A 16433-nucleotide genomic window follows, 5' to 3' on the forward strand; every position below is an offset into this window, starting at 1 on the left:
GGCACTTCTTGGAAATTAAAGCATTTGTAACTTCCGTTGGGGCGATGGGATGCCAGAATAAAAAAAAAACACCATAGATATAAAAAGATTTATTAATAAATATTTTAACTACATGATTCTATATTGACTTTCGCCAATAAATAATTAATTAAAAATATATTGACTAAAACCGAACCGCTAAAAACCGATTCCCTCTTCCATATAGTTGGGCGGTAAGTTAGCTGTGATGTCGCGTATTTGCTGCAATTTCTGTTGGGCGGATACTCGTCGCCACAGAACAGGGCACTCCGTGTTCACACATTCCATGTGTCGCGGGTGGCCGCAACATGAGTTACAAATCTGCAAATGAACGATGGCACCGTATGAGAAACAGTAACAGTACGGACGCCGAACACAGACTATGCGATACTGAGCGATCACGCCCAAGGTCCTGTACCCTTATTTTATTTATTTAAACACTATAATACTTATTCTAGGTAAATAAAAAACAAATAAAAACTTTTAAGCATAAGGCTACCTAATAGTTGAATACCAACTCACAGCGGAAAAATTAGACGGGCGTGGGGTGCTACTTCCTAATATATATAATTTTTAGAGATCATACAATAAAATTATTCGAGGCAAGCTCACGTGATCACAGACGCCATTGATTGGTTGACTTGATATTAACATTCTTGTGACGTCACAAGCCTGTAAACAATGTGGTTATACTATTGCTATATATAACTTTATTACTTGAGACTTAAAGATTATAATATACATAGGGTCTCTCGGATTCTCGGAAAGAACTGTAAACATTTTCAGAACACTCCTATATATTCAAAAATAGTTTTTAAACCATTTGTTTCTCTTAAATAAAATGTTATAAATTACTTCAATTAAAAAATAACGCACTTAACCCTGAAAAGTTAGAAGTGAGTGCCGGGGATTAATCTCGGACCCTCCGAAAGTAAAGTAAAGCCTAGTGGTAAGTGAGGGAAAATTACTCACTTGGTAGCAATATTGCACGTGCTCATCTGCCCTGGCGTGTCTAGCGGCGAGTAGCGCGGCGGAGGGGCGCGTGCGTGCGGCGCACGGAGCGCACAGAGAGCGCGCACCGCGTGCGCCGCACACAGCGCATCTGCCGCGCTCCATATACCGCGCGATCCCGCCCGCAGCGCCCGACCTTTCTATCTGCGCTTCACGGCTCCAGCCGATCTCTTGCCACCTATTTATTAACCCCCGACCCAAAAACGACGGGGTGTTAGAAGTTTAACGTGTATTTGTGTGTGTCTGTCTGTGACGCCGTAGCTCTTGAACGGATGCACCGATTTTTGATTTAGTTTTTTGGTGTTCATGGTGAATAGGTCGGGAGTGTTCTTAGCTACATTTGATGAAAATCTGTTCAAATATAATTCGTCATTTTGTTCACCACAAAATGGCGAATTATATTTTTTTTGCACAACTTCCTTATTTCAAATGAAAGGGATCCACGAGTGTCGGGGGTTTTCAAATTTTTAATTTAATTTTTGAATATTAGCTTTTGTCTTCGCTCCGCGCTCTCAAACGCGTATTCGACTTCGTGTTAATATCGAGAAAAAAGTAACAGCTTGTTAATCTACTTGTTGCGATCATTAGATACATTGCCCAACTATATAGATGGCACCACAAAGATTTTTCTTACAAACGAAACCGCTATTATTATTTTATAGATGGCATTTCAAGCGCCATCTACGAATTCTCCACAAACGTACGCAATAAATTCACTCACCACTTCAATACATCCACACCAAGCAAAGAAAGACATCTATGCAGCGGCGGCAAAAGAACCCTCGTCGCATAGTACGCGACGTGCGGAGATAACGACGCATCGCGCAGCAGTTCTCTCGGTGAATGCGATAGTTTCACTAGCGGTGTATTAGGTGCGCCTGCGCACACCAGCCACGACACCCGCTCGCCGGAGCGGGGCGCGCGGCGGCGGTCGCGAGATACCAGCCGCCTTACAACAGGGGCTTTATTAATAAATATAATAAATTAATAAAATCATTTTATTTCAGGTTGGGGACCCATATACAAAATTGAGAGATTAACATAAAATAAATATAAAAACACAATAATCAGATTAAAAAAAAAAACAATAATTCATTAAAATCTAAAATTAAATAAATTAAATTACATTAAAGTTTTGGAAACTGGTGCACTATTTGCCAATGTTTAAAAAATACGTTGTCAGGGGATGCCCGAGCGACGATTCTAAGGAGCTTATTATTAGGCTTTTGGTAATCAATATCAGAACAGGATGATTTTTTTATATGGCCGTCTTATACAGTACAGGATCCTCAAAAAAAAGAGCTGTGTTGCTAAAAGACAAGTCATGGATTCAGGATTCTAGGCCGAGGGCATTTCGGGAATCAATCACAGAACAGGATCAATTTTTATGACGGTCATCATATATCGATATTTTAACAGATATATTTCAATGAAGGTTTCTCAGCTAAAGGTATCTTTGAGCCGCGACATGGCGATAGTTGATAATAACTAGGAGTTTAATTAGCAGTGGCATATTGAGAGCTTATTGTGACAGAGCTCGTCCAGGGAAGTGCTTATTTCTGCCGCTAAGCAGCATTGTTGCAATGCTGTGTTCTGGTCTGAAGGGCGTGGTTGCTGGTGTAATTACAGGCTCATGAGGTTTAACACCTGCTTCTAAATTTATGAGCACAGGGCGGAATATTGTAGGACTTACTCTTTGCATGCCAATTAACGTCAGGTGGACCATCTACTTGGTCCGTCAATTATTAATATTAAAAAAAATTACCAAGATTTCAAAATTTGATCTATCTTTACTAGATCGCTTGTCTTTTCCGCTTGTTTCCAGCTGCTCCCAGCGACTCGTTAATCAATCGGGGGTCGCCGTTCCAGCAACTTCGGCATTCAACGATTCCACGGATAAATAAATAAATATACTACAACAATACACACAACGCCATCTAGCCCCAAAGTAAGTGTAGCTTGTTTTATGGACTGATAAATATTTTAAATAGTAATATACATAAATACTTATATTGAGTAACAACACGTAAACACCCAGACACAAACATTCATCTTCCAGCTGTGGGTATCGAACCCACAGCCTTGACTCAGAAAGCAGGATAGCTGCTCACATACATAAATATTTTACAATACTAATAAACACACAGACACTGAAAAACAATCAAGTTCATCGCATAAACATCTTCCAGTTGATCGAACACACAGCCTTGACTCGCAGCAGATAAATACTAACTTCGCGATTTCATTAGGCGGAGCGGCGGCGCCCGGTCGATATCCGGCGGGGCCGTGATACTCCCTCGTGAAGAACAGTTCTTGCGGCGACAGACTGCCCGCAGCCAGCTTTGTTAACGTACCGCACACCAATCGCTTCACGAGAGACATGTCGCCAGTTTCGAATAACGCACACAGAGAGCGCTGGAGAAGCTAAAAATAAATTTTGACCCATTGTAAAACAAGCTTGGATGTATACTCCATTTTCTGTAACTCGTCAGATTATTTCAACAATCTTTTCATTACTTTTTAGTGTAAATTATTTTATAAATAGATGAAAAAATAATTATAAGATACGTTTTTAATAAGCTCTTTGGCTTTTCCCCTTACTTCAGAAAGAATATTTATAAATTATAAATAAATAAATAAATATAAGAAATATATGGCAAAATTAGTGTTCGGCTATTCCTAAGAAAAAGCGGCGTACCTTAACACCAGCTGGGCAGCCATCTCTTCGAACAGTTTCTATACCTTTGGCTTCGTATACTGGCTTCTCTTGATCTGGGCTTTCATACATAAAGCCGACGTAACGTTTCTTAGTTTGTAAGATGCAAGGCTGATATACCTGTATTATAAAAAAATTGTATTGTAAAATTTATTCTTTAATTTATGTGTCACTAACTTGGGATTTTGTAAAATATTTCATTATTCTATTCTAGTATGTGTGTAGTGTGTGTGCGTGTGTAAAGTGCTACATATTTTACTGTGCAACTTGTAACCTATTTATAATGGAGTTTCTAAATGTTTCATTTACTTTTTTATCAATAAAGACTTTTATTATTATTATATTATAAGTTTTTTTTTATTCCACTACAAGTTAGCCCTTGACTTACACCTCACCTAATAGTTAGTGATGATGGAGTCTAAAATGGCAGCGGGCTTACCTGTCAGAATTATATCAGTTAAATGAAAACCCTTTGGTTTCATACACGGCATCGCACCGGAACGCTAAATCGCTTAGCGGCCTTGATGATGCCTCTGGCAAGGGTGTAAAAATACCTTTTCTAGCTTAAGTGCGACCGGCGAGGGATTATCGGCGGTCACAGCATCAGCTATCTGTTGGCCGATCTCGAATGCTTCCGCGCGAGTGCCGCCCGGTACCAACACGAACATAGAGTCCGTGTCGCCATAGACAACCTGTTTTACAAATATCGTCTTTGATATCCGGGTACAACCACAGCAGTTCTTTAAGTTTCGGCCATGAATCAAAACGTAAAACTATTTATTGGATAGAAGCAGGCGTTACTTTGCGGAATTCCTTAATTTTCATAGTAAAACTATTTAGTTACAAGCGAAACTTAAATATCACTTGCTTAAAGCGGTGAAAGAAAACATCTTGAGGAAACCTCCATGCCTGAGAGTTCTCCACAATGGTCTGATCGGCGCGTTAAGTTTTAAAATCCGCACATGCCCATCGCGGTAGATGACGGTCTGAATCCTCTCATTTCGAGAGGAGACCCGTAACCTGTAGTGAGCCGGTATTGGGATGATGATGTTGACAACCCACCCCGGCTTCGCACGGGTGTAATTTTGTATACATTTTTTAAAGCCTTTCTTGATAAATGGACTATCCAACCAAAAACAAAAATTTTAATTCAATCGAGTTACAATATTAGTATATAGATTACTTCCCCGAACGAGCTCTGTCCCAAAAAACTCAACTACCACTATGTAGGAATACAATGCTATAATGTTTATGGACAGGCGACTTATATGAATGTTTACAGGGACACGTGTGGTATGAGACCACGATTCTATGATTTCTCTGATTTCCAAAAGATCTATGTCAACCAATGAAGGTATATCGGAGGAAATGTTGATGAAGTTGATGAATGTTTATAATCTTCGTTTTTAGCAAAAAAAAAAACAGTCACAGATTAGTTTGCGAACCTTAGCATTCCACTTGCTACTCTTCACAAGTCTGATCGCACGTTCGAGCGTTTCTCTTCCCTTAGCCACCACACTGTCGCCAACTTCCACGCACGGCATACGACCACTGAAGTTGGCCGCTGTGTATCCGTACGTCACATTCGCTATTAATTTCAATCCTAAAAACGTATTATAGATAGATAAGTCAATCTAATCCGAAATCCACAGATTGCAGGTTGATCTTCGTAGTATCTTTTCCCATACTGCTTTGTACATAAGGATATCACTACAGATTTCAATTCTGATTTTTTATTAAACTTCGGGCGATATAAAATAATAAAATTTAAGAAAACAACAATTATTCATTGTAAAGTCAACATTTCGAGGATCCGGTTTCGGAGCGAAACGTGCGAAGAGTGTACACTTCCGAAGATCTGTTTGGTGTTGAGTATAAAGATTGAAGAAATTATAAATTACACCATACAAATTCTCCTGCTTTTCGCGGAGTATATCAAATTATGCTTTATTTTCATGACATAAATGCAATGCAATGTGGTCAAAGCGCTCAGGCCGCGATTCCTGTCGGTTCCGAAAAATTCTATAAGCATTTTAAATTTATAACATTGATATTTCCTTCAAGTGTAGACAAAAATTATAAAAAAATACCTAATTGTCTTGAATGCATGGCCTTCTTCACGGCTTCGTCTGTCTGTAGTTTCATGCCTTTTTTTACGGCTTGCCTGGCCGCGAGGATTCTTCTCAATAACGCTGGTAAGACTCCTCGTCGAACTGAAGATTTTACGAATCCCACTCCTACAGGCGACCAATGAACGAGGCCGCTTTTCATTAAAGCCTCCAATTTATTTTGCGGTATTCGCAATCGCCACGCTCCGAATTCGTATGGGGCGCTACTGTAAGTGTATGTTTTTATTGCTAATTTAATTAATTCAAGAGAATCTAATTCAAAATGAATTTATTTCAAGTAACCCGTAGTTATAAGCACTTTTGAAACGTCAAGTCAGTCTTTTTGTAGTGACTCTACAATTTGTTCGAAAGGCAGATTTCTAAGAAGGTAGATCTAATATTATCTTCGATATACTGTTAAAAAAGCATGTACCCATTTTTCTGTAATTTACTAAGACGATATGCTATTGTTTATATCGAAGTTTTGTTTATAATAACTAATGTTTTTTTTTTTATAAAGATTATAATATTATACATATATTGCGTATATTTATGAAAGTAAAGTAAATCCATCTGAGTTTAATGTGTATGTAAACAATAATAAAGTCCTAACTAGTTACAAATCAGTAATCATTAATCTGTGGAACTAGTTCTAACGCAAATCACAACACGCGTGAAGTTGTTTAAATTCGTTTGCTAGTCATCTTCACTAATTTCCATACTAAATTATTAAATAATCTAGATTGTCTCTGTAAAATAAAAGCCCCATATAAGCAAATGAGTGTAAGCGAGACAAAGCAAGACCTACTATCGTGATATTTCGGCGCGGCGCTTAATGTCATTGTATCGCGTTCGGCTGGTTGCTACCACAGAGTCTACCTACTAGAATAACGTAGTGCTTGCAGTAACGTAGACAAAGAGTATAATCTTTGTCCACACACTATTGAGCAAAATATAAAACATTATTTTTAAATTTAAAAGAGATATTTATATGTAACGCTAGCCCGGCTTTTCGGTTTCTATGGTAGTACCTCCACTGCTTCTAACCTTTAGTCCAGCAGTAGACTGATATAGGCAACTTAATACGATAGGGTTTGCCCATAATCACCACGCCAGGTAGACGGCGTGATCATTTATATGTTACTGAGTATACATTGATCTTGAATGAATGAAATACAAGCGTCAAAAAAAAATACACAATTAAAATACAGGAGAAAAGTGGCCTTATCGCTTAAAAGCGATCTCTACCAGGCAACCTACCATCTTCTTGTTCTTCTCACTGAGCCGACGTCTGCACGTAAGTTATCCGCTTGTTTACGACAAGCGTCTGATATAAATTATTCTAATTGTAATTAATATTTATAAAAATAAGTAGTTCTTACCCGTTTATATTTTGTACTCTTCCTATACAAGTTGAGAAACAATAATTGTATGCAATCATCATGGACGGATAGAGGCTTTGGAAGTCTAAAACTATGACAGGATCTGAGTAGAAACGTGATTCTGTAATAATTAATATCAGTGAGTAAAAAAATTACTAAAAAATTAATATATTTACTTAAATGCGACCAAAATTTATTACTTATAATATCAAATAAAATCCAATCATTTAATCAATCAAATCGATATTATATGTTTACGTTTACGTTTTTCGTAAAACCCACAGAACCAAATTTCAGTTCAGTAGTTTTTGCGACCGAAATTCGTAATGGACGTAGATTATACCCTGGATTAGCACATACTACTTATTATCCCGCATAAAAATAAAGTTCCAGTACAATTTAAGAAAAACCAAAAAAACACGGACGAAGCAGTTGGCAACAGCTAGTGTATAAGGTAGATTCACTCAATTTCTAACCTTTGTTCGACTTTTTTTTTTTATTCTACCGGAAATGTTAGTTTTTGCAGGTTTTCTAGACCTCCCTCACGTAGTGCTGAGCGCTGCGGCCTTTTAAGTGGGATCTCCCCGGGGTCGATTTCCGGCAGAGGTAATGTGGGAATTAATAATTTAAAAATTATCTACTGTATGGTTTGGTGAGATCGTATTAAGACCTATATTAAGCCGCCAAGTCATTTAGCGTTCCAGTACGATGTCTTGTAGAACTAACTAACCCTACTATAACCCTAACAGGTTAGTTCGCAACCATATAAGGCATCATCGCTTACCAGGTGAGATTGCCTCAAGGCCTAAATTGTAGTGGAATAAAAAAAAAGATGGTCATTATTTCAGATTTTGTTACCTGGCTCAAATATAAGAGGCAGGCACTCTGGTGCACGCATAGCAGCCCTCTGCTTCACGGTGGGTGACAGTGCAACCAGGTTAAGAGGCCTCGCCGCGCGGAGCATCAGCGATTCCACCCGGAATTGAGATCCCCTCGACAAAACCTCCCACCACTGTAGCCCGAATAGTCGCGCTAGTTCTGATGTACGATCTGAAACATCGAACGATAAGGTAGTTTTCATATCCTGCTGACGGACTTCCTGCTAATATCATAAAACTGAAAGTTTTTGTGGACGTTTGGATGTATAGCTGTTTGCTACTGTTTGACATAAATTTTATCATTCGGAATAAAATATCGAGGGTTTGAAGATGGTTGAGGAGCGCGACCAAGGAATCAAAGGTGGGTTGGGGCCGCTCAAACAAAAAAGTATTCAGAAGGTCATACAATTGGCAGCGAGCTGAAAAATTCAAAATGGCGGAGACAAGATGAGGGCAATGACCTACATAAATTCTAATTCAAAATTTCTTTATTCATGTAGTCATATCACAGGCACTTATGAAGCGTTCATACATATATGTTTACATAATTGTAAGGGGACGGTGATAACTTCGTTCGCCACTTAAAACTACAGCTATTAAGGTTCCAAACGCACCCTGGACTAAGAAGAGCCCACAACAAACTTAGCCGGGTAATTTTTTTTGTTATCACCATCTCACAGTAAATTAATATTAAACTATGAAGTGAAGTAAGAGCAATTCACACCCAACCCTTTTAATCATTTAAGTAATCCTTAACATTGTAAAAGGATTTTTCTGTAAGATTATGTTTTATATAGACTTCCAACTTATTGAAAGACATCTCAAAGATATCATTCGGTGATTTGCTATAAAATAATATACAATTGCCCTTGAATGAATTAACAAAAAAGAATAAACATGTTGAATTTTTTAAAAAGCCTTTTATTAGTTATATCAAACTGGCCCGCGTGACACACAGAGACAGTTAGTAGACTTATACGAGTAGCTAGACTGCACCGTCACTTACCACCAGGTGAGATGATTACATGCAAGGACTTGTAGAAGAATTAACAAAAAAAAATTCGGGAACGTGGATGTACTAATTGTACTGTAATGATTGGAAAAATCTGGCTTCTAACTTACTGATTATATCAAGCTTATCCAACATTCTTACAGTCCCATTTAATTTAGTCAGATAATATTCCACCGGAATCCATCGCAATATTCTAGATTGGTCATTCCACCATCCAGCTAATTGGGCATAAGTATAACTCGGCACCCTTTCTTTTAACACTTCATACATACAATTCTCAAAACTGTAGCTCGACAAAGCGAGTTCGTATCGAAATAAACGCCAAACATTAAAAGTGATTCTTCCAATTACTCTACCCTCGAATTCGTTTTCATCGTTTCTATATCGTTTCTGACGATTTTTCTCCGTGATTCTAGAAATTTCTCTTATCATTTCCAATCCCAATACTTGCGCTCTCTCAAGAATGTAGCCCCAAGAATTCATTTCTATCTCATATCCACACATTATATCGGGATCGTGTTTCCGGACGAAATCTATGATCTTTTCTAATATAGTATTTTCGTCATTCACGTAATTTATATCGTAATCGAATACACATTTGTCTAAGAACTTAGTTCCGCTAGTATTATCGACAACAAAAATTTCAGTAACATTCCTTTGTAAACGGTGATTAGGAGGACAGTCATTTGTAACTGAAAGAAAAACAGCTTCTATTTGATCAATTCCTGGATCAGGATTAAGATCTCCTCGAACAGACGTATGTACCTCTAAGAGCATCAACGTAAGAAAATCAGTCTGAAAAAATATACCAAATTGTCAATACTCTTGGTAAGAATAAAAATAGATGTATAAAAAAGTTCAAGAAAGATTTCTTACCTCAACTGTTTGAGAAACCAGCGAATTTTCTTTATTATTTTCAATGCTTCCAAAACATAGAAATGATCCATCAGGCTGCATTGTAACTTGGAGTGTATTATTTAATTCAGATTTTTCCTGTTCCAAAAAGTATGTCAAACATGAAAGTAAATAATTAATAAATATACTACGACAATACAAGTATCGCCATCCAGCCCCAAAGTAAGCGTAGCTTTTGTTATGGGTACTAAGATGACTGATGAGTATTTTCGCTGTGAGCTGATACTGCTGATGCTGATTTTCGAGTGATGACGCTGAAAAACATCCATGTTCATGAGGACTCAGAAAGCAGGGACACTACCCACAGCGCCAGCCAACCGTCATACATCAATAATTAGTTATTCTATGCATGGCTCAACGACTGAACTTAATTCTGGTACATAAAAAAGATGGACATGGGTACTCTTTATTGGTAAAGAATTTAGAAGCCACAAGGGCCTTCTAACTCTTTGCGTTGCGTATTTAGAAAGTGGGAAACAAGGCGCTGCATATGTGTTGATTGTATTTGAACTATTACTTAGGTGCAGATTATTTCGGTGTCTCTCGGTTCGACTTTAGAAAAGTGAAAGTCGAACTAAATACTGAAGTTTCTGAGGGCACTTCAAAACAGGACCCTTGACAGGTGAACCTGATTCGGTGTTCAAGACTATATAAAAGGTACTAGGCATTAATTACCCAATAAAACATAAGTGCAAGACTTGCGGTCGGGCAACGGATACTCATATCACGTACTTTATATAACTTTAGATTTTGATAAAACAAATAAGAAAGAAATGCGAAATTGTTTAATAAAGTTTTGCTCCATTGCAATATTCCTGGGTTTTGAAAAGATTTAATTTGATCAATTATCCCATGACATATTATATAATATATACTACACCATTTTAAACTGAATTTTGACAGAGCAAGTTACCTTATCTGTTAATTCCAAGCTGATCGTATTGTTTAATTCATTGAGGCCTATAGCTTGAGAACATTCCAACTCTTCATTGTTTACAAGAATCTCTTTAACATTATCATCGCTCAATTCATCTGCCTTTAAAACTGTTTGGTTAATTTCAATCCACTTTATTACTTCACTTCGGGTAGGTGGGCGTTTCAAAGGTCGCAATATACATTGTCTGTTATTAGCAAGCAACAGTTTTAGTTTATCGGGCTTTGAAGTTTCGTCAGACATTTCGTTTGTCTGCAAAAATAATAACTGACGCCATTCTTCTATACTCGTAGCGTCCAAAACTTTATCAAATGGTTTTTGGTCTTGCATCAGTCTGCTTTTTAATTGTAATACCATTTGACCTATTTCTACTTTATCACCAACATCTTTGTAACTCGAAAAATATGGGGCGGGGTTTCTTGTTTTTGGAATGGAAAATGTTTGTAATGTTGATAAAATATATTCTTTAGTGGGAGGTCTAATTTTTGGCGTCAGAATTTTTGATTTAAATTTTCTATTTTTATTACGTTTGGATACCGAATCTTGTTCAATCTTTACTTGCGGCTTATTATCTAATATACTTTGGCTTTCTAATTCGAAAGATTCACTTTTTACTATCTCGTCATCTTCAATAGATAAATCAAATAACTTAGATTTATTGTAAAAACTTTCTATTCCCATATCTTCTTCAGGTGTTGAATCATAATTGTCTGTTACAGAAATATTCATCGACTCATCTTTGACATACTTTATTTTCGATGGACCTGCTACTGGTTCAAATTTTTTCTTTAAATCATACAGAGTAGCTACATTAGGTACTGCCTTTTTATTTTCTAATGAATTTTGAGCAATCTTTATATTATCAAGATCTTCTTTTAACGCATCTTTCAATCGAGCTTCTTTTATGGGAGAATCTAAGTTAGAGGTCCTCATAAGGTGTACACTTGAGATATCATCTACGGTTTCCCTAGAAACATTAATTTCATCGGATTCACTATCTTTTGCTTTATCTTGGTCGGCCTTTAGTTTATTTTCTTCAGATATTTTATTTAAATCTACTTTCTTGCCTTTCGGCCGCGATAAGCCTACTTTAAGGGGTCTCATTTTTCGTTTTCTTACTTTTTTTACATCTGAAATTTAAAACCGTTTATTACGAATTAATTTCGTATATTTAATTAAACTGATTGAAAACGAAGAGATTACGTACGATCGTCATCAAATGTGCCATCCAATTGAGGTATATTAGCTCCATCCCAAAAGGAATCATGCCAAGAAGGCGAGTTTTCGCTATTTTCCTTGTTGCTGTAATTATTTAACTGAAATACATATATTAAGGTAACCATATGTTTATTATAGTAAGCACTAAGTGAGGGATTTTTTTAATTTGTTTGTCAAGGCGATTTAATGCGATCTAATTGACGCATAAAATTAAATAATTTTTGACTGCCAAGCTATGGAGGTATAAAAAAATAGTTACCAAGTATCAGGATCCAAAAGAATTGTTTCCTCATTAAAGATTTGCGAATATTCAGCATCAAAATCTACATCTTGTTCTACATCAGAATTTGCTGGTGTACCCATAATACTGCCATCTTCAGCAGGCTGTTCATCTAAATCTTGTAACATATCAACCAGATCTAAATCTTCACTGTCCACTGAAATATTTATATTGATTACTTAACCCAATTATAACGTGATTAAATTTAAACATAATATTACAAAGTATTAACTTACAATAAACCTGGCTGTATTTTAATGAAAAACTGCTATTTAAAGCAACATCTTCATCGACAACAGTATTATCTATATCGTAAATTGACTCATCTTGTACTCTTCTCATAGTTGTATTAATACTCAAATTAATTGTACTTATTGGTATATGATTACTTATGTCAGTAGCATTTAACAATTCTAAACCATCTTGAGTTTCGGCTGGATAGTGTACTAATTCTGTTACATTCTTATCATCTACTGGTATCTCAACTATATCCGCTAGTTTAATGGCCATCATTTTTTCGAATTTACTGTGCGTCTCTGTTTCCTCAATACCTATTCGACCCTGAGATAGTGATTTGGAAGAAATCGATGCATTTAGTTGTTTTCGCCTTTCTATCTCTTGATTCCATACCTCTTCAAGACCAGGGTTTTCAATACCATCACCTCTGCCTACTCTTTGACGGTTTATTATATGAGATGCTGTACAGTCAGCTTCGTAATAACAACTGCTTTCCGGTTTTAAGCGTATATCCTCAAATGATTTATTAGACTCGTCACTATACTGTGATAGGCCATTTCTACGAAATGTTATACATTGCAAATCAATGTTACTCATACCAAAAAGGTTGAAGTCGATAAAGAATTGCAATGTGAAATTTAAATGAGACTCGTGAGGTTGTAAAGATTGCCCTAAAATTGCTCCATTAGTACACAATTCAACTGCTTGTCTTATAAGACCAGGGCTATACAAAAATATTTTTAAAAATAGATGTTCTTTTTCATGAAATCCATAAAAAGGTCTGGAAATAACAAAATACTATGGTGTTTAAAATTCAATTTTATCAAATATTTCGGTTGTTAAAAAAAAAAAAATTGTATGGATGAAAATACTCACAATCCTTTTACCAAAGTTATTTTGTAAACATGTTGATTTGCTGATGTTGCTTGTTTTAGTGCAATGTTCAGAGCTTTGTCTAAACTGGCTGCTATCTGGAAAGATCAAGAGTATTTTATTCCTTTTTGCTGATTTATTTTAAAAACTATTAATTTTTTATACCTGGTGATATTATTGCTACATCTAAATTGGGCATCTATACTTATCCTAAACTGTACAATCAAATACATATTACTAAATATATAATAAAAGGTAAAAATATGGAAACAGTTAATAAGTTGATATGTTATAATTTGAGAATTGTTTGGTTGTGCAACTCTGTAAAAAAAAATGTTCTTTGCATGTATAAAGATCATTTTTAAATAGCACATAAAATAAACTTTCTCATCATCAGCATAATGTCCCACCAATGGGAGCATACTTTCTTATAGAAGAGAGAAATGCTGAGCTTAATCAACCATACTACTCGAACACAATGTGGTGATAGAAGTTATAAGAAGATAGTCATTCTGAGCTTAACTAACCGCACTACTTTAATGCAATGTGGTGATAGAACTTCACAATTATTATCAAGTATTAGTGACCATGGCCAATCTGTTAATTTGCCATTAGCCTTTTCTCTGAGTTGCCTCAGAGAAAAGGTTAATGACAAGTTGTGGAGAAAAAACGAGGGCAGTTAAAGGCTAAATTCAGACTAAATACAAAAGTTGTAAACCCATCTAGTAATGACATGTATGAATGGTGTGTGCCATTCTTTCTCCCTTCTTACAATTGAGAAGCATGACACAATTTTTAAAAATGTAATTTAAGAATTTGTGTACAATCAATTGAATTACCTTTATCAGCAATTGTCCACTTACTTGATATAAAAACTGGGGCTCTGGATTTGGTGTAGGGCAAGGTATGTAAAAATAGGGGAATACTCCATGTATATGCAAACATGCTTTTCGTCCATCAGGCGTGGGCCCAAATATTCTCAACACTGGTACCTGTTAAAAAAATATATGTCAAATCTGGTTACATAAAAAAAAATTATAGTTACTATCTCCAGTTTTAACCATTAGCTATGGATCCATTACCCTCATCAGGTTTACACTTGACCCTTAAAATTACCAACTATAGTGATTCAACAATAAAACTGTGTGGAAAAATATCATTTCAAATATTGATGTTTTCATCACTGATTACTGACAGCATTTTAGACAGTGACTAAGTTATAACTTGTAATATAGTTTAGCTCAATTATACCTGCTTTATATCTGACCCTCGAAATTCTGAATATATGACATCTATTCCAGGCAATGGCTTTGTTAAGTAATGATCACAGACAACTATTCGGATAGAAAATTCTGGTTTTATGTTTGTCACATCTGAACCTGAGTCTGAAACATATTTGCATATAAATTTTAATAAATTAAATTGAAATCTTTAAAAGAACCTGAAAATAAGGAGAATAATTGATATAATTTTTTTAAATGATGAGGCTTTTTCAGCTTTGATAGCCGTTGGTAAAAGTTTAAAATATAGCAAAAAAAAAAGAAACTTATCAGTGTTACGAAAATAATTGCTTCTTAAACGCTCATGCCTGTTTCAAACCAAATTTAAGGCATAATTGAAAATGTATTTGAAAGTGTACATTGTGTAATCAGGTAGAGTAATAATATTGATCATATTTTGAAAAAAAGACTTGTTTTTTTATTAGTCTGCACTGCAATCATCAGAATATTGTTATGCACCTATCTATTTTTACAGGACTTTATAACCAGTATATTATTTTACAAGACTTTGTAAGTAGTAATCTGAACCCATTTTTTTCTGCTATGCCAACTTTTAGGGAAAGTACAAGGTGCATCGTTCATTAGAGCTGACTGCAGTTATTTTACAATAAAAAAGATGAGTGTGCTTAAATTAAAGTAATTTCAAGGATGGTAACATTTTGAATTGTGCTTCCCGAAGGCGGAAGAAGGAAGGGACTATCCTGCTGCATATATTTCTTTGTGAAAAAATATTTTTGCTAAATTTGAGTTTATGCTAACATTTATATCTGAAATAGATTCTTTTCTTATTTCCAGCACTAAAACTCAACAAATATTTTAATTTAACTTTTTATACAATTACAAAACAAAATCTCAATAAAAACAAAATGAATAATTCTAAGTCTACTACAGAATGATGTTTATTCTATATGTAGTTGAGAAGTTTCCTTCGAGAAAAGTGAAATTTTCATTTTTGATTTTATAAAATTTATGTGAAGGGGTTAGATGGGAAAAGTGCCGTCCTGTATTGAGTGCAAATGCATAAAATCAAATTTTGGAAGGACAGCGTAAAATAACAAAAATAATGCTTACTTGTACCGTGTTTCTTTTCAGTGAAACTTTTTTCAAGTTCTTTCGCATGCTGTCCAAGCATCTTCAGAAACTTGTAGACTTGTGGTATTCATCACAGGAAAACGGATTAATATTTATGTAACTATAATATACCGATAAAATTGGTTTAAGTACAGAACTTGTTTTTAATCTAAATGTTAAAACGGCTGGTATGGCATTACCGGGCAAGGTAAACATTTCTTGTTGACTAATAAAAAGTAAGGTATACCTTTTCATTTCATTTCACAGACACTTTAGAGCATCTAGTCCATTCATCAAAAAGTATAGCGTGATAAAAAAAGGTAAAATATTTAAATTGAAATATAATTGAGCATTTTTAATTTTGCTTACTTGACTTTAAAGTTTGACTTTTGAAGTTTTGACACTTTAAAGGTCAGGAAGTTAGGGTAGGTACCTACTTATTAAACTTTGACCTTGAGGTGAGGCCAGTGCTGCCACTACATTCAAAGTACTCTGTGGTT

The 16433-nt window shown here is 35.6% G+C and overlaps 1 protein-coding gene across 2 annotated transcripts; it reads right to left on the minus strand.

The window, feature by feature from the left end:
* Positions 1–74: 74 nt before the first annotated feature.
* Positions 75–16313, minus strand: LOC120626295 (DNA polymerase zeta catalytic subunit). Of its 2 annotated transcripts, XM_039893761.1 has the most exons (21): positions 16181–16313; positions 15934–16054; positions 14834–14967; positions 14446–14574; positions 13586–13680; positions 12709–13490; positions 12452–12629; positions 12182–12276; positions 10954–12104; positions 10002–10118; positions 9236–9920; positions 8094–8285; positions 7236–7356; positions 5836–6080; positions 5191–5348; positions 4300–4437; positions 3728–3865; positions 3263–3453; positions 1751–1978; positions 991–1207; positions 75–339 (listed from the first exon to the last, which is right to left on the minus strand). In XM_039893761.1, exons 2-21 carry the CDS (start codon positions 15992–15994, stop codon positions 178–180), a joined length of 5217 nt encoding a protein of 1738 aa, XP_039749695.1. In that variant the 5' UTR covers positions 15995–16054; positions 16181–16313; the 3' UTR covers positions 75–177. The 2 variants fall into 2 exon arrangements, with proteins under 2 accessions (XP_039749695.1, XP_039749696.1); XM_039893762.1 differs by lacking the exons at positions 75–339; positions 991–1207 and having other exon boundaries at positions 1779–1991.
* Between the last annotated feature and the right edge of the window lie 120 nt (positions 16314–16433).

The sequence above is a fragment of the Pararge aegeria genome, chromosome 9, assembly GCF_905163445.1.
Source record: "Pararge aegeria chromosome 9, ilParAegt1.1, whole genome shotgun sequence".
Lineage (NCBI taxonomy): Eukaryota > Metazoa > Arthropoda > Insecta > Lepidoptera > Nymphalidae > Pararge > Pararge aegeria.